Below are 26723 nucleotides of genomic sequence, written 5' to 3'. Positions count from 1 at the left end.
AGGGGAAAGCTAGTCCTTTATAGACCTGTGTGTTAAAGGCCTAGACAGATGAAGCTTGATCAGTATTGTTCTGAGACAAAATCATTCATCATATAATTAATCAATGCTTTTACTAAAGGCCCTGCATTTATAAACCCTAATGTTTTATCTAGTACAGAGGATGGAATCACCCTGGCAAATGTCATTGCCTTTAGTGAGAGTATGACTGTTGGCTCCAACTGTCTTCAGACAAAATGGATTGGTGAAAAAAAAATGTTTTAAGCTATCAATGTTGAAACTGTGAGGACAATTTTTTCTTCTAACTGAAAAAAACATCTTAGCTGAAAATAGACAGTCTTGGGAGGAAATAAACTGTATTGCCATAAGAGGGACCACATAGACCACCAGCACTTTCCTTTTGCCTTTTGTCGAGTGCTTTCTTTTTTCTCTGAATCTGCTAAAATTAAGACTGCAATAAACATCTCTTGGCAACAGCATGTTATGTATAACACTGCAGTCAGAATAGCAGATGATTTTCATAGAGAGGATGAAGGAGAATGAAATATATGAAATGACTTTTCCATGAGGCAATACTGTCCCCTTTACTTTCTCTCCTGTTTGAGTCATTATCAGGATCACCACAAGAAAAGCAGTCCACTTGATTTTACCTTGTTCAGTAAAGACAAGGTTTCCTTTTTATTCTTCCAAGAATGTGACACTTTTGTTTGAGAGCAACTCTGCTTTACTTATTACTGAAATACAGCTAAATACTTTCTGTTCCTCTGTCTTCCAGTAATAAATTTTTTTAAACAAAAAACCCCATAAATTATGTGTATGAAAACCTCATTATTTCAAGAGATTTTGCTATAAAACTGATTGCATATAAGTAAACTTAGCTGAAATAATTTTCATACATTTCTAAGAAGTCAGGATAATTAAAAAGCACTTGGTAAGTGCAGTCTCTAGAAACTTTCCAATTTGCACTTTAATATAAATTGCAATTTGAGTGTATTTTGCTGATAAAAGCTGCTTACTTGTGTTTTCCTCATCATAAAATAGATAAAACACCATATCTATCTTCATACAGCCTGAAAGCAATTATGATTTTCCAGTGTCTAACATATAGAACTAGACAAATTTTCATTTACATGGCACTTGTCTATGTATCTAAAGCCAAGATTCACTAAACAACTCTAGGAATGTACTACCACTCAGTTTTTCTTTCAAGTCATAGTCTGCAGATATCAGCAGTATATTGGGGGAAATCAGTGCTGAGGTTGTCACCTGTCTTTGAATATACAGATTCCTGGACAGGAAGGAAGTGTCTTTACACAGGCTTTTTTGGAAAAAAAAACTGAGGCAAGTGGTAAACTTGACAGTGTTGTAAGACTGGTAATGACTACAGTAAAAGACACTTGAAAATAAATGTGGAAAATAAAAATGATTTCTTTTTCATTCTGATAAATTTGCATTTGTGGTTCTCATTTCCCTCAGAAAGGAGAACCAAGCTACATTGAGCATGACCTTTGTAGGCTGGAGAAGCCAGCACAACAGCATGGCAAAGACAAATGCAGAGATGGGTGATGAGCATAACCCCCTGCCCTGACACAGGCTGGAGGTGGGCTGGGTAGGCAGCAGATCTCCCAGGCTTGGGAGCCTGAGAGATATCGAGCTGAACAGAAGTCTTGTGATGTGAAAGACTTGTCATGCACTGCATTAGCTGGGACAGAGAGAGGAGAAGTATAAACTAAAGAGACATCTAGATGTAATGTTCCCACTTCAGGACAGATTATGAATTTTTATTCAATGAATCTTTTAAGTAGGATGCTCAAATTTTGATCAATTGTGGCCCTTGAGAAAAATGTCTTCTTGGAGTCAGACAGTGCCATTTTGTGCATCTAGGGATGGTCACATCCTCAGCCTGCCATAGGCCCTGTTTGAGAATGTATTTATAATTTCTGCTTTTTCAGTGAAGGAATGAGTAGCTTCAGAGATTTCACACCCATGGACTATCTCCTGGGTAAAAAGTACAAACCTTCTTTTTGGAGAAATGGTCTATAAAAAAACCTGAGGGAGTTAAAAACTCATGTCTTAAAAAGCACTCCAATAGTCTCAGAAAGAGTGGTTTAGGTGTTTGTCAACACAAGCAAAGGTTTGAGTTGTCAGAGTAAGACATCAAAGTTAAGTTTCCTTTAATCACTGTCATCAAGCTGGCAGCAAAATGGCTGAATGCAATGCACTAGATTGGTTGAAGGTGAGACTTAGAAGGGCCTCAATTTAAAGGTTTTAAGCACCTTTTTTGATGATGGGGGAACAAATGAGGTCGTGAGAAAGAATTGTGTTGGGGATGTGCATATTAGGAAGTCAGATGGGAAGTGTGGAGCTAAGGAAACATGCTGCTTATCAAGCCCACAATTATCAGAAATGGTTACACACAGTATCTATCAGTTCTGCAGCATTCATAGCTCTTCATAGCTCTTCTGTTTCCAGGATCACTACATCTAATTCTTTGATCCAAAAGGCATTATTAGACCTAAGACAGTTCTGAGCAGCATCACTGAAGTGTGGGTGTAAAGCATTATTCATGACGCAGGAGTAAAGCCAAGACTCATTTGTGCCTGTTAGCCAATGCCATTATGTATCAATTCATGCTACTGTATATTGGGCTTTTTGCAGCTGTGTTTGAAATAAAATTTAATGTTGCATAACAGCCCAGGGAAGCAATTAATGTCACTTAGGAATGTGGCAAAGCAAGACCATCCTTGTAATGTAAATGGTTCATGTGTGATTTTTCTGGTTGTGATTCTACTTCACTTTCCAAATCAGTCGCTGTGGATATGCCTGTAGATGCAAAACATGAAAATTATTAGAAATGTTGCTGTGTCACTTCAGAACACAAGATTTGATGAGCCATTTTACTGTACTGTTGCTGAAACTGTCTCTATATTTAGGCACATTTTATTTTTTGAGCTCTGGTTACAGTGAAGGGTTTTCAACTGGGCATGAAACACTGAGACATGCACTGATGAGTTTCCACATACTGTCCTGAAGCTTCATGTTAATTTGCTTCACAGGGAGAATTTGGGGATTTTTTACTGTTTTACAGGATGTCTCAGAAGAGCTTTCCATCCTATGTTGTAACTAAATTAAATTTGAAAACTCTTCTTTGGTCACTTACTGCATATCAGCTGCAGTTGCTTAGCATTATTTGAAGAATTTATTTTATCTAATCTATCATAGTTCAGAGAAACAGACTCCACATCATGTTTTAAAAATTGCTTTTTGTAAATTCTGGTTCTTGTGGAGGCACTAAAGGCATATCTGCCTGCAGTAATCTCATTGCAGAACCCTTAAGAAAGCACAGTACTGGTCACGTATCCAAGTGACACAGTGAAAATAGTTGTTGTCTTTTAATATAAGGTTTATGGGGTTTTAGCCTGCAAATGGTAGTTAACAATATTGGTTGTAACAAAGAAAAAAGAGGAATTCTTACTCTCCTAGAAACCAAACCCCTCAAATCTGATTAAATTTGCTTCATACTGAAGATTTGAATTAAAAAAAAAAAATACTTTGGACAGAATACTGTTATCTTGAAGAAGTAACTTTTCTTTCTGATTTGCCCTAACAAAGTTCTGTACTTGTAATTTTGATGCTGTGACTCAGAGCAGGCCACTCAGCTGCTTCCTCTAGTGAGAACATACCTTTCCACCTGCTGCTCAGCATCAGCATCACATTTTTTCCTCCTGCCCATCACAGGCAGGTCCCACAGCTGTGCAATTGCTTTATCTTTTGCTGACATATTTTAACATTCCCATCCTCTAACTGCATCCAGGCTTACAAGGTTTCCATGTTATCAAATACCTTGCTTTTTTTGTGGACAAGGTAAATGGTCCAATTACTTTTTCAGTACAAGCTTGAGGTTCATCTTTCCAGGGTTGTGGGTTGAACTCACATCTTAGAGCATGTTTGGCCACAGAAAAGCAGTTTGGCCAAAGCAATACAGAATACAACAGGCTGCTGAGGGGCCACACTGTCCTCTAGACTTATTGCAGTAACCCCCTCCTCTCACCTAAGAGTGACAGAATTGCAGACACAAGCACACTTGTAGCCACATCTTCAGGACCATGAGGCCCCACATGCATTTGATAACATCTGTGGCTCCTGCTTCTCCCCTCAGCTTAGGGCCACAGCTGACCCATGTAACCCAGCATAGTGTGCCTGGGTATAGCATTTTTTCCTTAGATAAAAATTGATACCAAGTTAAATAGGCTTGAAACACAGGTTGTGAAGAAAAATGTAGTGCATTCAAAATATTGAAAAAATGAAATTTTAGTTGAAATCACAAGGTTTAAACTCAGATGATTATAATGTAAGTAAGTTCTCAGACAAATGAGTAAGAGTACAACCCAGCTTTGGATGGAGAGTTTGGAAATCACTGGGAATTCTGAAATTTCAAACCAGGTTTCCATTCAGTATGAGGTTAAACATCACAGTAATGTCTTAATTTCTCAGAGATTTTTGATACATCAGTTATGCAAATGAACTTTAGAAAAAGGAGAAGAATACTCTATACCATGACTTCTCATTAGTTAATATGATATATGGGGTGTAGAATACAATTACAGACACTCATTAAAATGGCACAAAAGCAGAAGAATACTAAAAAGAAAGGTTAAGTTGCATGTATATCTCAAAGGAGACTAGAAAATGATGAAAATAAAATTTTCTTATTTATCATAAAGATTATGGTAGAAAGGAAAAAGGAATAATAGGAATTTCTATCTTATCATTAACAAAGAAGTCTCTGAGTGAAAAAATTACTCTGCTATAGGGTATGTATCACAAATTTTAGAAGATTTTCAAGGATTATCCAGACATTAGCATTTGTACAATAAAAGTGCATGATAAGTATTTCCAATTTATTTTAGATAACACTTCAAAATATCTCTATCAGTATGTTCCTCCTCCAAATGGAAATTGAGAGAACCTTTTCTCTTAGGGCAGCTCTGCAGTTGTGATAAAACTCAACACTGGAAAACACTCCTCCTTAATTTTGATCATAGCAGGACATTCCTTATGAGCACCACTTATTCAATTTTCTCTCCCCAGTATTTCAGCAGAATCCAAATTAATCATTCTAATCTTAAATTTTAAGACATGTTGAATCATACTGGAGAGCAAAAATTAAAAAATACATAGATGAGAATGGAAGAATTGTAGCTTCTTTTTTTCTCAGGAGACTATATAAACTGTGCATTCTTAGGCTTTGCTTTTTAGGATTATTGTGCTTATGATTGTTCAGTTATTGAAATAGTTTTTCACAATTAAAAATAAAACATAATAACAATATTATTTATGTTAATCCCCTCATTTTTCAAATAATCCCAGAGATGAGCCAAATATCTCAGTTCAATAAAGCTTCACTTCAGAATCATAGAATTAGAGAATTATAGAATGGCTTGAGTTGAGAGACTCTAAAGATCACCTAGCTCCAACCCCCCTGCCATGGGCAGGGACACCTTTCACTAGATGAGGCTGTTCAGAGGCAAATCCAACATGGTCTTGAACACTTCCAGGGATGGGGCAGCCTCAGCTTTTCTGGGAACCCTGTTCCAGTGCCTCACCACCCTCAAAATGAAGAATTTTTTCCTGATATCAACACCTACTCTCTTTCATTTGAATCCATTCACCTTTGTCCTGTCCCTGCCTGCTCGTGTCTGGGTTGTGCACCTGGCCACTGCACACCTTTCAGCTCATTCACATTGGCCCCTTGCTGTATGAGCTAGGGCAGGGACAACTTGCCTTGGCAGCCCTATGTCCCTTTTTTCTGACTGAGCCAGGCTGTGACTACTGCACTGCATGTAGACCTTTGGATTTCAGTAGCTCTTCAGATCCCACATTGTAAATGTGGTCGTGGCACCTAATGAACAGGTAAAGCCCCCGACTGAGCAGTTTCTGAATTATTTCAAGTCTATATTTTCTTAAGGTACCTAAAATTAAAGTTTGTTCACTCTTCGGATAGTTTTGGTTTGTTTGCCAGTTATTAAAACTGCATTACCTTGCACAAAGCACCTGTACATTTTAACCCTCTTCTGAATTCAGCGAGAACATTTAAAATATACCAAACTGTCACATTTATCATAACAATAAATGTTAAATATATTTTCAGTTGTAACCACTTTCCTACCTGTATTGTAATGCTTGGTGCAGTAACATAAATCCTTTTCTTCTTTCAGCAGAAACTGTGGCAGAGTGAGACCTTCTGCTACTTGAACTGCTCCCTTTTCTTGCCACTCAAAAATGAGATCATTCATTGTGTATCCAACTAAAACAAAGAAAAAACACAAATAAACTCTAAGTCTGCCTCCAATTTCAAAAGTAGTAACATATCAAATTAAAATATTTTAAGTAAATGTTATGAAAAGGAGGAAATACACAGGGTCTGATTGTTAATCACATTTTTTTTCTGCCATTCTATACCACACTGAATTGGAAGAGACAAAACAGCTGTCTTATGAAACTGTTTTAAATTCTTATAATTAGATGGTCCATTAATGGATTCCACAGAAGCATTTAAATTAGCTAAACATCCAAATCTCTTGGGTGTTTGGGAACATCTTTTTCTCCTCAATCCATAAAGGATAAAATAGGCCCTTTACACTCAGATATCTTCCTCCTTTTACTTGAGATAAAATGTGGATTGTCAATGTTATGCTTATGGATTTGTGTCAATTTGAATGGTTAAGTGCAAATTGTTCAAAGACAACGAGTTCAAAATTCTGCAGTAGTCTTAGCTGAAATGAAAAACTGTTTTTCTCTCAAACTGGAACAAGACATGGCAAAGCAGTTGATTATAATGTTCTCATATTAACTGACTGTGACATATAATATTAATAAGAACTCTGCTTTAATATTCAGACTCCTGCATTTATCCATACCTCATGCATGTGTATAAGATTAGCTATAACAGCAAAAGACATAGTAATCAGGGCCCAGACTTTGCAACAGACAAGTAATTTTTCCTTCTATTTCCCTCTCTCAAATAAATATTTGCATGGTTTATCACTGGGGAAAATACTCATAGTTCTTCTGAATATGTGATGTGTTAAACTTTTTCATGCATTTCATTCTAATTTTATTTCTAAATAAATTTTATCTGGTTATTACAACTGGAAAAAAAATATTTCATATTTTCATTCAAGTTTAAGCCACATATACTAGAAGGAACCAGAAGGTAAAAGGAGAATTTTTTCATGTGATTTATATAGCTTTCAGCTTCACTGCAATATTTTTTCTGCTTTAGTCCAATACTAATAAGCTGTTGAAAATAACCTGCTAACCTTTCAGTATCAAATTGCTGTTTAAAGTATATTGTTCAGAACCTTCTAAGAGTAACTGTCTGCACAAAGTTACTGATATTTTGAGTTCCAGCAAAAAAATGATCCTCTTTGCTGTGTGGGCATAAATCTTACTCCATTATATTCAGTGACTTTGTTTCTCTTTTAATACACCTATAAATGGCATTCAGTGACCTGATCTGCTGACCTGAAAACTGAGATAAATTTCATTTTTTCTGACCTATGTTGAATGAAACTAGGAGCTAAGAATTAGTGTTTATAAATGAAAAAAATATTTTTAACACTTCTTCCTTCTAAATTCTTGATGTTTCTTTTGGGAGAACATGAATAGAGGGTATTCACAGGAACTCAGGCTGACTGTTGTTGATTTACTTGGCACTTTTTTTGAGGCTGGATAAATATGATAAAAATGAGACCACCACATCTTTTTAAGTAAGTAATTAAGACCAGAATTGCTCATGCCACTACAAACATATATCAAGAAAACATATGCTTTTCTTATCAATTGCACAATATTCTATAAACACAGTTAAAATTCACCATTAAATGCCGTAAACTGTGGAAAATCTTATCAAACTTTGCATGAATTCAGACAAAAAGCAGTTGTGTGTAAAGCAGATTACCACTTGAAGCATGTAGATCATGGCCAGAAGTGATACTCCCTGAGTAAAACTCATTGAACTGGCAAGAAACAACTGTTGTGTCAAAATGTATTTCACTAAATCAAATTCATTCATCTTTAATGCATGCTTTTAATTTAGATTTTCTACTTTGCCCACTATTTTTTCTATAATGCAATATAGTACAAATAATAGCAGCATATTCAAAATGCTGCTGTAGTAATTAGTTTTTGTCATGTTTACATTTTAAATGACCAAATATATCATTAGCATTCAAAACTATAGCTTCAGTTTTGTAACTCAAGGTCATAGTCACAAATTAAAAGTGCCTTAAAATACAGAGAACTTAATGGAGAGTGAGTCTCTGTTATACCAAATAAATTTAAAATAGTATAATGTTTCCACTAGTATGTTAAATTAAATCACCTTGAATGAAATCAAAAGAAAATGTATTTTTCAATTAATTTTATGAAGAAGACCTGCTGAATAGCACAGTGCTTAACTCTTAGAATCTCTCAGTGCTCATGGTACTATGTGCATTGTGCATAAGGGGAAAAAGACATTTTTATAGAAATCACTCTTAAAATAATCAGTGGTTACCATACTGTAGTATTTATTTTATTAGAGTTTAGGTATGTGGTGTTATATATGCAATGAATCTAAAATACAGTCCCCTAGCACACTAATTTTGGAACCTCTGCTGATTAATTGTAATAACTATCCCTGTCCTGTTCTAGAAATACTAAACCTGAAGTCCACCTGAGCCTACTTGCTACCTGATTAACAAATTGCATTATCTTTAAAACAATTTAAAAAAATGTCATTCAGTAGCATAAATTTAACTAAAAGTCTAAATGCCTGTTGCTGATACTGGTCTGTTTTTGAAGATTAGAAATACACTGTGTGTATTTTCCAGCGATCTATGAGATAAAAAAAATATGAGAAGTTGTGTTCCATTACATGGTTATCACTGTGCAAATGGAGCAGTAAAGTGTGTCTTGAAATGTGAAGGCTTTATTCTGAATGGATATGTGGCTATCAGTGCTAGAAGTGTTATATTGTTAGACATATGCAACTTGTAAGAACTGCACTGAAGTATGTCACAGTTATAAAGAACAAGAGATTTCTCTTTAGGGCCTATAAGGGATTAACTTCAACCCAGCATGAATTTAGCCTCTCATTAAACCAGAAGCTTTTCTTTTTTGATTATGAGGTGGTGACTATTATAAATTGCTACCAGATATTTTTTTTTTTTTACCAGTGGCTGGGAAGTATAGTATTATGTAGGGAATTCCTAGTGGATAAATATTATAGTTGAAAGTAGGACTGTCAGTCACTAGCCTAGGTAGTATATAAGGGTGCAGCTCACTGGTGCAAAAAGTGAAACTTTTATTCTACATGAATAGCTGAAAGCAATGGAGGCTATGGACTAGCATGGTCTTCAGGACCAGTCCAACCTAAATCAAGTGGACTGGTAAAGGTTTCTGTCACTGAAATGCAGTGCACTAGGGTTTGGCTTTGCAGGGCATGAATGAATAAAGGCTGGAAAGGGAAGTAGAGTTGTTAATTAGTGTTTTATGCGACAAACTCTTCATCTTCTGTGGCTGAAGAGGGCAGTTAGAAATGTATTTCGTTTTGTCTGGCTACTGTGCAGTACTCACTCTTACTTAATTTTGTAAAGATATTACTAATTATACAAAATCTAAATGGTATCCTCACAGAACTATAAAGAAATTATAGGAAAAACAATCTTGTTATATTTGAACAGTATTGCTTAGGAGTTATAGGGCTGGTTAGGTTACATTAATACTCTATCAACCCAAAGTCTGAGGTCTTGCACATTTAAAATGCAAAAGCAGGTGGTAAATTTTTGGTAATTATATGAAAAAGACATCATTCCAGGAGGAGAATGTTTCCAGGGGGAGGATTTCTCAGGAAGACTCAAGAACTGTGTGAATGCATGGCACTTTAGCCTCTGTGCAAATAGTTCTCTTAAAGAGACAAGCAATTTTCAGGAGCCTGAAGTCATTCCAGGTAATTAGCTAATGAAGCATATAATAGCAGAATGAGTGCTCTGCCTGAGATGAATATGCTGAACTAGGGAACATTTATAATTTGCTAGAAGAGAAGAAGGCCTGCAACAATTGGGAAACTTGGTTTTGGTCTGCAGAAATATTATTTTAGAAAATGATGTTTTCTAAAAGAGAGTAGGTGATAAGTGTGACAAAATGAAAGTAAAACTCTGTTACACTAACAGAGGGAGAAGGTGGAAGAGATAAGGCATTAATGAAAAGTAGTTCACAGGACTTGTCCCTGGAATAGTTGATGGAGGATTTTGAATAACTAGACAGCAAATAAAATTAAATTTAAGTGGTATTTTATTTAGTCAATGTAGTCTATTAAAAAAACTGGCAGATGGTTGACATAGGTATAGTAGCTTTAGCCTTCAGACAGCACTGAAAATTGTTTAGCTACAATGAGAATTTTCAGCATTTTCAATTACAGGTTCTGGAAAAATTTCAGGAAAAAGCAATGTGATCCTGCTGAAATATTTCTAAGTATCAAGGGCATCTACAGTGTCGTGAAAGAAAACCCAAACTTCTCTTAGTCTGACTCATCTTTCCCAGAAAAAAATATCTTTTCTAAAATGGTGTTGCCTAATATGAAGTTCCTGAAAGAAAGAATTAGACTGTATCTTTGTAATTCTTTTGCATTACCATTAATAATAAATATAAACTTTTCCTTCATCCAATTTTGATAGTATAGGACTAAAGCCTGCCTTAAAGAAATAGAGTCCCATTCAACCCACATTGGTCCACATTACTCTATAGAACTTACTGTAACCAAGATATTTATATCAGTTGCATCTTAAAGCTAACATGCAACTGATATTTATTTATTTTAGCTAATTCAGTATCAGTGGTAGGCAATAAAAGCCCATTGTCTCGTAGACAAGATAGTGAACATCCAACAAATTTGTCTTGAAGAATTGTTGAAATGTCTAACATCTCTCCTGCTTCTCCAAGGACAACACTGTTACAGAAACACCTTATGCAAGGCAAGGATCTCCCCTGTACCTTTAGAGACTCTGCACCTTTGAACTGCCATTGTCTTGGCAATTCCAACATAATTCCCAGCTGACATTGTTTTATTTGCTTTTCTGTCCACCTTTAGCACACCTTTCCAAGCCATGAGCAAACTTGTGATCCAGCTGAATATCAATATATCCTGTAAATTTTATACTCATTCTTTTTCATTACAGGAAGGCTGTGCTTCCCTTGTGTCATTTTGAAATATCTACAGGTATATTAAAACTCAACTCTTTTCCTCACGTTCAATAAACAGACACATGCTCAGCATGAAACAACTGAGCAGAGTAATTTTTTTTTTTTTTGTAGAAGAGTTTAGTTTAACTACAGCATTTATTTTTTAATCCCAGTGATTTATCTAAATAACATTCTAATTTCTTTAATTTTTGGCACGGTACAGGTGCAAACCCAACAGTTCTTTAGGTCTCCAATTGAAGCAAGAGTTACAGTCATGTTGACTAGGGTTATTCCACTACTCTTCTGTTGGGCATCCCATCAGTTTGCCCCCAGGACAGGCTGCCTGCACATTACTGTTCCTAACAGCATGACAGACATTTGAATTGTGCCCTAAATTCCCAGCAATGTAGCAGGGAGAAGACATGAAAGAGCTAAGGAATCTGGTTTTGGCTTGAGGTTAGAACAAATTCTTTTACATTATGCATTAAATATATTAACTTCAGAAATGAGCTGTGATTCATTTCAAGGCTAAATTTGTGTTGGAGCTCCAAGAAGGCAAGATTTTACTCAATGTACTTCTGAGCTGCTTTGCAAAGTGTCTGCCCCTTGCATTGCCCTCTAAGTTGGTCTGAAGGAATCTCTCCCTGGGGAGTTATAGGCTTATTTTTCTTAGCCTGAACTTTGGAAAAGAATAACATTTCAGCTCAGCACTCTAGCATATCTCTCAAATTTAGTATTCTTGCTGAAGCCTATAGGTGTTCAGCTATCACTTTTATTCCCATTTTATGCTAGTTTCTAGCAACAGCTGTACAGTTCCTAATGCCCTTTCATCCTGCATTGGCATTGCATCAGCTCATTGGAGCTGATGACCACAAGTATCCTGATCTTTGCAGCTGTGTGTCATGTCTCCCTTCAGATAGACACAATAGTCTGAGTCACTCATCTGCAGAATAAAAACCACAGCCTGAGCAGTTGATATTTTTTATGCTGCTGAAATGGAAAGGAGAGAAGCAGTATGGTTCTATACCTATGGTTCTATATACAGACAGGCATTGTACCACACACTTAGCATGCCCATAATTTCTGTCATTCACCTGATGATTCCCTGGCAGATAAGAAATACACTCCAGTTATTTTATATTTCTTATTTTGTCTTTATGTTGTTGGAAAGGAAAAATGTGCACATACTTTTCTGTAATGCATTAACTTGTACTAGTGCAGCCTCCATATCCATCCTTCCATTTGTACAAAATCCAAATTAGAGACAGGGGAGAAAGAAATTCTGCAAATAAGAATCATGTAGTACAGAGGGAATTTTCTTTAACAATCCAGAAGACATGAGCATGATTGCTTAGAAAGACTAAAATGCCTCCATAAATCCAAAAGGGGAAAAAAGGGCCACTATTCAATATAAAACTCAACATAAAATTAAAATTATGAGGTAAGAAAGTGTTTTATACCTTACCCATGTTTCTTTTCATAGTATTTTTTCTTTTGGAACTTAGACTTTTCAATATTTGAAAATTCAGGGATATTAAATGTCACATAAAGTTATAATTGTAATTTAAGAATAAAGGAATGCTGTGAGGTAAAAGAGAAACTTAAAAAAGAAGGACAACAAGCTCTAGTCAATATGAAAGAAAAACATTTCTTTCTGGGGAGATAGGCAATAGAAATAAATACGTATCTAGCTGACATTTCTTTGTATCTTATTCAAGCAGAACAAAACTAAAATTATCCCACATGCCTATAGGCTGCCCTGCTGTAAGGCATAGAACTGTAGAAGGGATGATTTCATATGTGCATTTTCATTTGCTCCCTTTCTAAGATAAAAAAGCAGCTATTCTAGCTGCTGAGAAATCATTTGGTAAAATAAATCCTTTAAAAATAGAAGACATTTATACTGAAATATTTCTCAGACACTTCATGATCTAATGAAGTACTTTTACCAGGGGCAAATCAAACTGCTTCGATTGACCTTGGAGAAAACATTACATGTGTCAGCTAAAAATAAAGATATCATTTGGGAATAAAGGCTGTACATGATTTTTTCTCTTAGACTTATCTATGATGGAGCTACAGTATCAATACTGAAGGAAAGTATCTAGTACTAAAAGAAATTATTACTTAAAGGAAAGAAAACAAAACCCACGATCTGTTGGTTATAACTGCCAATCTTTGCAACCCAGTGGTAAGATGAGTGAAAAAAAGATGAGTGATTTATTCTAATTTTCTTAGTGACACATTCTGGATCAAGGCTTGCAAGATCAGACACAGTTTACAGAAACTGTGAGACAAATGGGCCTTGTAAATTCATAATGTATGATGTCCTACACAACTTGGAAAAAACAGCAATGATCACCACTTCAAAAAGAAACATCTGGAAGCACGGCTACTGCTGTTTTGCTCCTGCAAACACTTTGGTTTCTTATAACATAGCCTGGTGGTCAGATCATTCACTCAGGACATGAGAGGACTGTGTTTTCTGTTTTGAACCCAAATGTCTTCCACTTCACCAGACAAGGCATTAACCACTAGGGTTACTGCTTTGATCCCTCTGTTTACATTGTCTCACTGTGCACCAAAAAAATGCAAGGCAGACAGCCAGAGCAGAGTATGACACTATGGCCCAGAAATTAGAGATGCTTGGGTGGAATCAGGCTCTCAGTTCTTACCTCAGGAGATTTGATTTGAAGCCTGGGAAAATGCCAAATGCACCCATCGTCCTTTTTTCTTTTATAATTTTAAATAGAACTAGATGCCTTTTAGCCAGAGAGTCTGGAATCTGAAAGTTTCTGCTCAGCCTTTCCTAATTTTTGGAAATTGGTCAGAATTCACTCTCGTATAAACTACTTTTTTTTTTTTTTTAACCTGGTTACTCTTCTTCCTGGAATGTAGATATTTTTTGTAACACTTCTAAGTTGTTTATTTCCTTTCTTGTCCTTCCTGTACAGAGAAACTCCCTATGGACAGGTGAATTCCTGCTCTCAAAGGTCTAGGATCTTGGAACTTAGGTCACTGTACATATCTGTTTTGGATCTGTCCCAAAATAATCTCAGGGAACTTCTGCCTTATTCTTGCAAACCTAACTGGTTATTCTGCTGTCAGACACGTAAGCATATCCAGAGCTCACACATGCTGCAAAACTTTCTGCCTCAGGCCATCATCTTTTCCCATAGTCTGTTTTTTGATGTCTGAAATTACAGGTAAAATAGAATTAGACAAGGCAATATGGGAAAAGCTTCATTACTTGCAACTTCCTTATGAAATCAAATTTGATCTTTCTCTGTGAATAAAGAATTTGAAGCACTCATCTGTATTTTCTTCAGCTCTCCTTTTGTGTGAACCTCTCTTTACCATGTGAATGTGCAGCTGGGAATTTACTCCCACTGAATTCAATGATTAAAAGCAAGACTTCAGTGAGAAATGTTCTGCTGGAAAGTACAGTAACATCTATAGTAGTGTTCAACTAATAAATGTTGGTTCCCTGTGGCGTAGCTTGTGGGAACTGTGGGCTCCTGCAAGGTTTCTCTAAAGCAAAGCAGATGCCTGTTTGTTCAAGAATGCTCAGTTGTTGTCTGACCTGTCCTCACAACAGCTGAAAGAGAGGAAAATTGCAGCTGAGTTTTATGAAACTGTTAAAGCAAAAGCTTAATAACTTTTTAAAGCATTTTTAATGATATATTTTGCTTTCTCAGTCAAACACTATGATACTTTCTCTTTGAAGCATAATTGTATTTAGTGAGTATACCTGCCATCTGCATGTATGATACAACTGCCTTCTGTTAACCTGTGTTTAGTCACATTAATTATACACGTGACATAGGTTATCAGTAGGATTGTCTGCTCAGGTTGGCTGTAGAGTTTAGCTGGATATATAATGTTGTCCTAATTTCCTTGACATTTGCAGCAAATAACGATCTCTCCATTTTAGTCAAGAAAATTTCTGCTGTCAGATTCAGCTGTTGCCCTCATATTGAAAGGCTGCTTCATAATGTTACCATCTGTCCATTGTAATAAAGGATAGATCTGGCTTTTATACTCACCCTGCAATAATCTATAAATAGCATACCATACAACAAACAGTTCTGACATACTGACTGATAGATAATTACCTTCCCTTCCCCTAGGTGTTGTTTTGTTCCAGTAAAAAAAGAAAAAATCTCCAAAAACTGTTAATAAAATTATGTTTGTTGTGTTTCTGGTCTATGATATATTTCAAATAATCCAGTATGTTCATTCTATATGCAAAATTATTTTATTTTTGAAATATTTTACTTATTGGACCTAAAATTGTAAATCTAGATATTTTAGATGAATACTTCTTAATCTGCCTTGGTCCTGTCATTCATTTTCACAAACTTCAGGTTGCTGAAACCTTTCAAAGAATGCTTTATTTTATTTTTGTTCTTTGTATCATTAGGAGAATTTCTCTGTTACAGCTCTCTTTCAAAATCCTCTCAATTTAAGGGAAACAGCAATTCCCAAATACTTCATATCACAAGGAAAATGAGAATACAATGCATCAGACAGAATAGTTGATTTCTCCTTTTGTGAGTGTGGTCATGCCTTGAAATGGCATAGCTGCTTTACACTTTCCACCCTCCTTTAAGTATCAAGATATCAAGGTAGAAGATAAGTAAAATATATATGTTAGAATATAATAATTTTATTTCATGTAAAGTCCCATCAATCACTTCTTTTAGTTATTCTTATGTTTCCTTTATGCTCTCCATACTATTTACCTCCTGCATGTGTGAACACAAAGACTTATGGTGAAACCCTATATGCAGAAATTTTGTATAAACAGTCAGAGTTTAATGGTAACTTCAGATTTACACAAAACTCTTGATTTTCAGTTCAAATAGGTATGAAAGAACATCTTCCTCTCAAAATCATACATATTTCACAGACTCTATTAATAAAATAGAGGATTAATTTTGAAAATTTGTTCTTGTGCCACTACAAGGGATTTTCCTACCTCCTGTATAGCTGTTGTAATCCCTGCAAAAGTATGTATAGGATAATACATTACGCAAACTTACAGCTTTCCAGCTGCATTATACATGTTTGCACATCCATTGGAAAATTTTTGAGATCCATGGGACAGGAAAGTATTAAAGTCAATCTGAAAGAACACAAAAAAACATTAAAAACATACCCCCCAAAAAAGCCATAGAACTGTGGAGGAAGAACACATTAACTCAATTGAAGCAATTACAAATAGAATATGTGCTTCAGTAGAAAGCTCTCAAAAAAGATCTCTATTACCTGAACCCATCTAACTCAGCCTAGTATAACAACATAGAAAAAAAAATTACAGACTTTTAGAAAACTAGATTTTTCACTAGGGTTGCCTAAATTAATGAGAAGTCGAAAGCAACACTGTGCCTTTTTGTGCTACAGCAGAATTATTGGACTGTTCCAGTATTTCAAATCCTTGGCATAAAACTTACCCAAATTTGCAAGAATTTCATAGCATATGTCAGCTGTTATGGTGGAAAAATGGTTTTATGTGTTACTGTCCTAAAATAAGGTGCTAAAAAAGTAAACATAAAGGTTTAAAGAAACATTTTATGATATTAATGGTAAACCAAAAGATGGCAGCAATTTTGAACTGTAGCTATGCGTCAGTGTTAGTCCAAATACTTCCTGTGAAATTCTTTGCAAATCATAGGCAAGAGGTATCTTTAAATTTTAAATTTAAAAGAAATGTATTATTTATTATAATAATTTGTAAATTATTTACAATAATCTGTCTTTTGAGTAGAACTTCTCTGAGGAATCAGAAAGAAGAATTTATAAGAGATAAAGGGATATGTTTTCCCTCCCTGGCCATGCCTAGGTATCCATTCATGATTCAGGGCCATGACTCTACCTTCATTAATCAGTTCAGTTGATAGAATGTCCTACAAACACCTGAGGAGCTTCAGTTAAACTGCTTACATATAAGGCTCTCCTAGCATGAAAGTGCTCTAATCCCCCTCTCTTGAGCCCACTCCCCTGATTTTGTCACTGGGGCTAAAGTGACGTGGGTGGTAGCTGGCAAATATGTATATTTATTTTCCCTATTTTTTACCTTTTTTTTTTTGTTGTTGGTGGTGGTGGTGGTGATCAAACCTTCTTGATTCATTGTTGCTGTAATTTCTGTTTAGCCAGACAGTGACAGAGCTGCATCGGGAGAGTCTGAGGAGGGAAGTCAGACCCATCCCCTATTCCCATGCTGTTTAAAATAGTTCCAAAGACAAATTCTGGCTAGTAGGCTAGTAACACAGCAAATTATTTCAGAGGCACCTGGACTTTGTGCTTCAGTGAACATTTTAGTGTTTTATATTAAGTACTCCTTGAGTTAGGAACTGTTACCTTCCATTATTTTCTTGTTTGAATTGATCCAATGCAATTGGGTGCAAAAAATGCAATGCAAATAGGGATGAGGAGAAATTAGGGAATGAAAGAAAGAAGCAAATTTTAAAACTTTTTTTTTCTTTTTCATATCATCACACTAGCAATTAACATATCTCCCCTAATCAGAAGGTTAACTCATTCAAATGCACATAACTAAACTAGATGTCAGTGATGTGCCTTTAAATCTGTTTTAGAAACTCTAATTAAACTCTTAATTAAATCCAGGCAACATAAACTTTCTGGCTTCATAAGAAACAGAGGAACTATTTGGTATCTGCTTTCAGCACATTTGATGTTGTCTTTATAATTTAATATAATTATATTTCTCACATTTGGGGTTTTTCACCCCATTTCATGTGGCCATGAACTTGGTCTGAATTGTACTGAAGTTTCAACTCAACTTGTTTCAGCTGAGTGGTGGGGCCTATACTGTGTGCTGTGTGTATTTGGAAGGAGCTGGGCGAGGTGAGGAGTTATTTGATTAGAGTGGAACAACAGCCAGTGCATCTTAAGGTGACTCAGTCTGCAGATAATTGATTTAGATCTATTTCTACTTGAACCCATAGAAGGAATCTTTTTAACCTACTTTGAATCTGTTTTAAGTGACAGAATGCATGTTGTGACACTGAAGATTGATTATGCTCCCAGAGTGGCAGACTAACTTCCTTTTGGATATGAAATTCTTGTAAGAATTTTAATGCAACCCTTTCTCCTTGTGTAAGCTTGGAAAAGCACTGCCTAATGGCACTGGAAGGAGGAAGGAGATTCTTGCCACTGACACATCCATGCAAGTCAAAAGTTTTCTTTCTCTCCAATATACAAAGTGTTTACAGATTCCCAGTGTCTCTTAAAAGAGTCTAATTACACATTAATTCAGTGTCATAAAAGCATGCAAAGCAAAACAGAGTGGACAATAGTATATTTATTTTGTAAAGACTAACATTTTGCACAAGTGAATCACTGCTTCAATACCAAATCTAGTGGGGCATTAGCATACTTATATCCAATGTGTTTCTCATTAGATTGGGCTTTTGAAGACAGTGGTAAAATCCCTACTGATGTCTGTATTAAAAGGAAAGTGATGGGAAGAAAAGTGGGATAATTAGATTTTGTCAATACTTATGATTACTGCTTTCAGCTTAAAACCTTTTCAAAAATTTACTTTCCAGTTTTCTCTCCATCTTCAGAGATGAGTAAATGACTAATCTTTAAATGTCATACTTCCTCAAACAGGCCATGTTTTCAGGTTGAAGTGTAACTGCAATATGCAGAAAGGGGGAAAAGCAGTAACATTGGATTGTCAATGACATTGGAGGCCACAGACTGTGAAACGCCTACATAGGCCAACTCAGATTATAATACTACAGGATTGTTTGTTCTGTGCAGTGTCCTAGTTCCTCTAGGCTCAGTACCTGTACTTTAAAACAGGAAAGATAATTTTCTTATTACTTTTACTATGTGCATGCCTAATAAGTGATCGTTTTCTATTTTATTATTAACAATGAATATTGACAAAATTCTGTGCTCAAAACTCACATATAATAGTTCTGCAAGACTATCAACAGAATATATGTTTTAGAAAATCCTAATTATACTTTTGAGCTTCTATCTGAAACAAACCCATTAGATTAGCAACTCACCTGATGGAATAAAGTACATTTCCATTTTTGAAAATCCGCAACAATTTATTATCTGTTGTAACTTCATGAAAGTTGGCACCTTTTTCATTAGCAAAGAACAAATCAGGTTTCCAAATGGAATCCAGCATGGATGGATCTAAATCTAAAGAGTCATCTGGATATTCACTGTATGCGAGGCGTGGATCGTTCCAATTCTGACGGAGAAAGATGTTCACTCGGTAATCCTGAATAAAAGAGAAAACAAGCAAAGCTTTATCAAGCATAGGGATTTAGCTTTTATTTCATTTCTTAGCCTTGTAATCCCTTGTCCATCTGTGGATGACAAAAGAATTACTTAGCTGAATGCCAGAATGATACCTATTTATATTAGTGGGGACACAATGGATAAGAATAAAGATGCATTTCATGGCAATCAAAAAAAAATCCTGAGATATGGAAATCCAACCTCCATGTACAGTTCATATAATTCCATATAACTATACCCTATCTATTTACCTATTCTATCACAATTTTGTCTTGAATTTGAAATGGGAAGCATAGAAAAAGTTTTATGGTGTTATCTTTTTCTCTTTGAACCCTGGCAGGGGTATTCCCACTTCCCTCTCTCTGTAAGGGGTATTCCCACTTCCCTCGCTCTCTGTCCCACAGTAACTGAAGTTAAATTAATTATTTTTCTTTCTAATCCTTACTTGTTTTAGACCTACCACATAGGCTTTCAGAGCCTCAGTTCTCTATTGAACATTGTGCGAGCAGTAACTTGCTATACAGCAGTCTGAGGAGGGCCCATGTTCCTCCTCTCTTCAAATAGGGTAGAGACACTAAAAGTCTTTATGATAATAGCTACAAGTGCAGGAACCTGAATTTCTACAGAAATTCCTGTCTTAATCAAGAGTGCTTTTACAGTAAAGATGAGTGAGTGCTTCAAACTTCTGGAAGTCATTTTGAAGCTGCACATACATTCTGTCAGAAATATATTTATGGCTCCTCTTTCTTACAACTTTACCACTCTGAAGATACTTGGTTTTACATGAAGGTGAATAATACCTTCTCATTACATTGCATTTAGAAGTGACACTGAATATAAGGGCATAGGAACTATACTTTTATTGGTCATAATAAGATTTTCCTCATTATTTGAACTGCATTAATGAAAAAGATCAAAATAAAATAGAGAAAAAGATAGGTTAGCTGCAGGGAGAAAATGGCCACTGGATGTCAGACCTTACATGACACTTCTAAATATAACAGAAGTAAAAATAACTCACTTTTTTATGGTTGAAAAAGATTATGAAAATTAATTTTAATAAGACAACTTTTTGAGTCAGGACAGGAAATTAAGTATACAGGGCAGAAATAAAATTTAGCCAAAAATTATGGATACTAGTTTTTATAGGTTAGAGTAACTAGTTAAAACCCCATTGGTGTAGCAATTGTTGGTTAAAAATCCAGCATTTTATTGATATTTTTCTTAGGAAATTCGGAGCATGCATCCATGTAGTGGGAAGAATCATGCCAACAGACATAATAAAGGACAACAGGAACCTCAATATTCAACATTTATTAATGAGAAACAGTTTTTCATATCTTCAGCATCCTGCTGTTTTGGTCAATTTAATTACTCAGTTTGACTGAGTAAGTAAGGGTAGCCAAATATGCTAAAAACATGCTTACCAAGTATTGCCAATACTTTCCAATATTTGCAAATCATATCGAGAAAGTCCCAGTAAAGAATTTTATGTTCACATAGCTTTAAAAAATTTTAGCACAAAGAAAGTAAGTAGAAAACTACACCTGAAAAATTAAATTAATTCTGTTAATTTAATTAAATAAAAAAATTAAATTAATACTGTTTCCAGAAGAGGAAAAAGGCTCTCTGACCAAATGGAAGCATGCAACATTAAATGCATTGGGACTGTTAATCAACTGCTTTATTTAAAGAAATAAGCTGTTAATTAATTTGTTAAACACAGATGCACACAAACACACCCCAACCCCTTTCAAGAAAGGATTGAAAGACACTTCTTCTTCATCATGGGAACAGCCTCAAAAGTCATAAAAATTTCTTATGAGAATCTGTAGGTATTTTTTATAATTAGTACCATGATGTGATAAAACCAGAGCCAAGGATTTGTAATTTACAGATGTAGAAACAAGCCTGTATTTTATGTGTGTTTCCAAAGTAAGACAAAATTCTTAGACAAGTTTGTGCCTCAGTGCTCACAGAAATATATTGTTGGTGTCTTCTAATAGGAGGGAATAATAACCCCTGAAATATCCCTATTTCTTTGCATGACATCCCAAATACCACGTAGTACCAGTTTCCATTCCAGATTGCTGTATAAAATCAAAAGGACAGGAGGAAGAAGGATGTGGGAGCAATGACAGCTCCACTGCCTTTCCCAGCACAGGTGATCCTTGCACTGAAGGAAACAGCTCTAAACTCGGGGCACTGGGGTGGGAGCACTGCAGCTCTCAGGACTTTGTATTTCAGCTCAACCTGAGATTTATATTTTACATTATATAACCTGGGGTATGTCGATTTACTTTACTTTTCTCAGTGGATTATGAAGAGCTTAGGGACAGGATTAGTTATAGAGTAAAGGTCTTCTCACATGTGTGAGACAGAACAGGTGAAAAATGCATTGCAGGAATGCCAAATGAAAAAGGAAAATGGAGAATAACAAATGATGGAATCCTTTCAAGATTATATTAAGTTATTCTGTATGTCAGTATAAGTAATGTTTATTGGTTTAAATTGTTTCCAGCTTTTAAAATTAAAAAATTCCTGGTTCAGTTTTTCTCACTGAAGAAACTGGAGATACTTTTCATTGTTATCCCCCTTGAAAACTCTGCCTTAAATTGGCGCTCATTATTCACTTAAAATATATCCTAATCTATCCAAAGGAAAGAGATATATCTGACTGCTATTTTATGAAGAATAAGTATTCATCATCTCAGTTTATAATTGCACATTATGAGCACAAGACCTAACTGCTTTAAACAAGTAGGGTTGTTTGATGCAAACACAGACACCAGAATCAAACTGCCTGAATTTGTTATCCTACAAGATGCTCTGTATTCTCATGTGCTCTTTGCCTGAAAGGATGCCTCCTAATACAAATAACTGTGACAGAAAAGTTCATTGAGGGGAGGGAGAAATCATTATTTCAGCTGTGGTGACCTCCACAGCCTCATCTGTAACCTCAAGGCTGCCATTGTCTGAACAGCTGCTCTACCCTGGTTCTATGAGAGAGACACGGGTCTGCACTTGTTTCACCATACTTCAAAACCTTAGCACAAGGTGAACCTTCTTAGAGGGTCAGGATGCTGTTCACCTGCTTCATAAGACTCATTAAAATAAAAATTGAAGATCAGGTAATTGCTCTTTGCTGTCCCTGCCAAAACTCAGGCCACCATGGACCCCGGTACAAACGTTTTGATTAGTAATTTCCAGCATATGGTAAAATCTGAAACATTTCCTGGATATTTTGATTTCTACTTCATTATACTTGTACAGATAGAGCTATATTACCACAACACACAGAACATAGCTTTATGGAGATTTTTGCACATATCCTCAAGTTACTAATGTCCTAATTCTCACTATTTCTTTAATGCATTTTTCATGTGCACTTCATGTGGAATCCTTCTAGATCTGAGAGATTCCAAAATATCCCCCTCATTTGAACATTTAATATCAGCTGTTCTCATAATTTTTGTATGGTGTTATTTGAACCAAGTCTTCAGAAATACAGAACTCTCTCTGTTGTCATGCCAAATACTATGATATTTTTACCTAATATATACTTTTAAGTAAAATCTAGACTTATCTTTTGCATAATGTAGTCAAATGATTATTTCACTTGTTTTAACTCACTGTAAAATTTTAACATGGAAATCTTACAGACTTTGGAAGAACACTGTTAAGAGTAAACTTAAGACACTATAACAAATGCTGTTCTTGTGGAAAATTTTTCTTCATGTGTTAACCGTGACACTTGTAATGAAAGCTAATTTTCACTGCCTTACAAGAAAAGCTTCTATGTTGCAGAACACATTGATAGTTTTAATTTTTACTGCTGAGATATTCCAAAGTAATTGTCTTGGTTTCTGAAAAACATGCAACTTGACATGCTTTTTATTGCTGCCTTGACTGGTATAATTAGACAGGATGGCCTGAGGCATAATAGTACTTTGTAATAATATCTTTCCATTTTAAATTTATTCACTGTTCTTAAGCACTGTGGCTGCACATTAGGTAATTAATTACTTTGTCCAAACTGATGGAATTTTCTATTTTTCCTTTACATAGCTGAAAATTTCTGACTGGAACAAATGTTTTTCAGCTAACAATTTCAATATGCCTTTGACAAAATTTTTATAGTACAGAAATGCAAATATTTAAATTGAAGTTAGCCACTCAAATTGTCAAGTCATTTTCCATGCAGGTTGCCACTGCCATTGAAAAATCAAAGTAGGAGAAGAACTGTGAAATTCACACTCACATTTGAGAAATGCAAATACAGTTTTTGTATTCAGAAGGAATGCCTTGTATTTCCCTCATGCTTAATCGTTGGTGTTCCATCATTACTCAGACTACTTATGGTGTATCCTTATCTGTACAAAAGGATATGTAAAAGAAAGTGCAGGGAAGGATGATAAAGGACTGGACAGGCCAGTAAATTCTGTGAGAGTATACATGAAAAGCTGTATTTCTTTAAATCGATAATGCAAAGGACTTACATTATAACTTAATTCATTACTTAGCTGCTTTCTGTAAGTATATCAAAGGGGAAGGAGAAAACATTTTAAATCTAAGACAAGAATATCCTTCCTTAACTCTCATTTCAATTCTGAAATGGTTCATCTATTTTCTTATGCTAACAGATACTGGTGATATTTTCACTGCTCTTATTTATTATAGTAAATAAAGGGATTATTTATTTTATATTACATCTTTGCACTGTTACTGGAGTACTGTTTAAATTCCTGTGTTCCCAGCTTAAGGGAACTGTTTGAACAATCCAGAGGAGAGCCACAAAGTTAATAAGAGGTCAGGAAAACCTCTGCTACAAAGACAGGGTGAGAAAGTTGGAGCTATTCAGCTTGGAGAAGAGGAGGTTGAATGAAGAAATTTTTTACTGTGAGAATGGTGAAGCACTGGAACAGGGACATTCTGGGTGCTGCAATCCTGAGAGCATGCAAGGGCAGGGTGGATAAGGCTTTCAGCAGTCTGGTCTAGTGGGAGATGTCCCTGCTCATGATCTTAAAGGTCCGTTCCAATCCCTTAACATTCTATGATTCCAGGGCTGAACTGCAGTAAGGATAGTGCATATATCTAAGCTGTTTGGCATTTCAATTAATGAGTGAAAACAAATTGCAACAAGCTTCATACTCCACCATTAACTGTAACTCATTAATCTGTCAAAGATTTACCATAGCAGCTAAAGAGAAATTAACTGTGATTTAAATCAATTGCTTAGTACTTAACTTTAACTGACAAATTAAATCCGTATCAGAGTACCAATATTTGACTAATGCCAAACATCCCTGAGAACATGCTTTCCTGTACTGAAGAGCTGTAGGGCATTCATTACAAGAAGCAATGCAGATACACTGTTAATTATGATAAAACGTTTGTCTATGGCACAGAGGATTCTTCTTGGTGATCTGTTGCTGGATATTTCCATAGGTGGGATCTCTCTTTCCAGAACTGATTTTGGCAGTGGGTAAAACTAAGGATGTCTTGTTCTGACTCTGCAATTACAGAACCCATAGAAAGGCTGAGAGCAGCTGCAGTACTGTACCACTTCTTTAGTACAAAGCAACTTTGAGAATTTTTTAGAACCACATGATTCCTCCCTCAGACAGCAATGTCTTTATGCATATGCCTTAGGAAAATTCCTCCTTCTTGCAATTTTTGTTTCAAATCTTCCTGTGATTCTTCTGTAAGGAAAAGGGTTCTGTTCCACATACAAACACATGGAAAACCTTCCTGTCTGGTCCTGCCTGAAGTTAGTTGGCTAAACACACTGTGGGTGATTCGAATGTCGAGATTTCAGCCCTTGAAGGCTAAGGATGAGGAACAAGGCCTGTTCAGTTCCTGGAAAAAAGCTCTAATCCTAGTCTATATTGAAAATTGTGGGTGCTCCTGCTCCCTCCATTAAGTAGGACAGCCCAGATGGATGAGGTGAGAACTAATTTGCCTCTGGTCTCATGAAGATTTAAAAATTATTTGAGCTATTCAGAAAAGACTGTTGACGGATTTGAATGAACAGCTCCTCTGAGCAGTAGATTTTAAGGTGTGTATCGATGTTTTCAATATTTCTAGAATTTTGGGTTTTTTTGTTATTTTTTGGGATTTTAGTTTGGTTTTGTTTGTTTCTCATACATTTCAGAACTACTAGATATCCCAATGGTGTCCTGTGAATGGTTTGGTTAAAACTTTATTTCAATTTTACCTAATTCCTTCCAGAGTTTACTCCAATAACTATCCATCAATACTCGTATTGAAGTCAATATAACTAGAAGTCACTTGGCAAACAGCTGGCTAAAACTAGTACTTCAACATTGCTACCTGCAATGTCAGACCTCTCAGACTTCCTTACAAACTTCAAATTTAGAGTTTAGCAAAGAAATTTACACTTCTGCACCTAGTGCTCTCCCTAGGTGTGCCACCTGCTTTCATACCCTTGGATCCTGAGGTGGATTCAGAATCCCTTGGATTCTCAAGTGGTATGACTCCTGTTAGCATTCTGGCTGGTACAGATGAACGCTTCTTGCTTCATTTTCCTCTGGGATGAGTAATACCTCATTTGACACCACTACAAATGATGGAGGATGAGAACCTACTACAACTACTACAGTTCTGTCTTTGCCTTAGAGAAAGTATTGGGTCATTTACAGGATGCTTATTAGACAGAGCAATCAGACTATCATTCAACACATAGCTAAAAAAAGAATAATAGTCAGTAGTTTCTGAGAGAGCCCCTTGTTTTTTTCTTTACTTACACCCTTGTTTTTTTTACAAACCATTCAAAATCAGTTGAATTCAACAATGTGCTACAGTATCTACTTACTTTTCATACCTTTTAGGGCTAAAATATTGAAAATAGATGGGTTTAGTTTATTTTAGCACTGATTTATTTTGTTGAGTTTATTATCAGTAGCAACACTGGATTTTAGTTTCTGTGCTCATATATAATCATCAGAAGTCAAAGATAGTTAATATCTAGGATACTTATTCTTAAAAAGATTAATTATAGTACTGACATACTGTATAATAATGTTTGTCATAGCTCCTACTGTATGTCCTAGAATATTTAGTAATTAAAAATTGAATCAACTACTCCCATATTTAATGGGAGATGTCTGGTCCCTAGTCCTAATGCATTACACTTAAATCACATTTTGTTCAGTGTAATTGCTTTTTTAAGCTTTAGCTCAGGGGCTTTT

General features: G+C 35.5%; 1 protein-coding gene across 2 annotated transcripts in view; it reads right to left on the bottom strand.

The window, feature by feature from the left end:
• GLRA3 (glycine receptor alpha 3) overlaps positions 1–26723 on the bottom strand; it is an 86827-nt gene that overhangs the window by 21460 nt on the left and 38644 nt on the right. For both annotated transcript variants that reach the window (XM_021550946.3, XM_021551025.3), the window contains exons 4-6: positions 19269–19492; positions 16269–16351; positions 6167–6304 (exon numbers count right to left, since the gene is read on the bottom strand). In XM_021550946.3, the coding sequence (XP_021406621.1) occupies positions 6167–6304; positions 16269–16351; positions 19269–19492 (445 nt within the window). The remainder of the gene's footprint in view (positions 1–6166; positions 6305–16268; positions 16352–19268; positions 19493–26723) is intronic.

The sequence above is a fragment of the Lonchura striata genome, chromosome 4, assembly GCF_050655825.1.
Source record: "Lonchura striata isolate lonStrDom1 chromosome 4, ASM5065582v1, whole genome shotgun sequence".
Lineage (NCBI taxonomy): Eukaryota > Metazoa > Chordata > Aves > Passeriformes > Estrildidae > Lonchura > Lonchura striata.
This window is presented reverse-complemented; position numbering and strand designations above follow the sequence as displayed.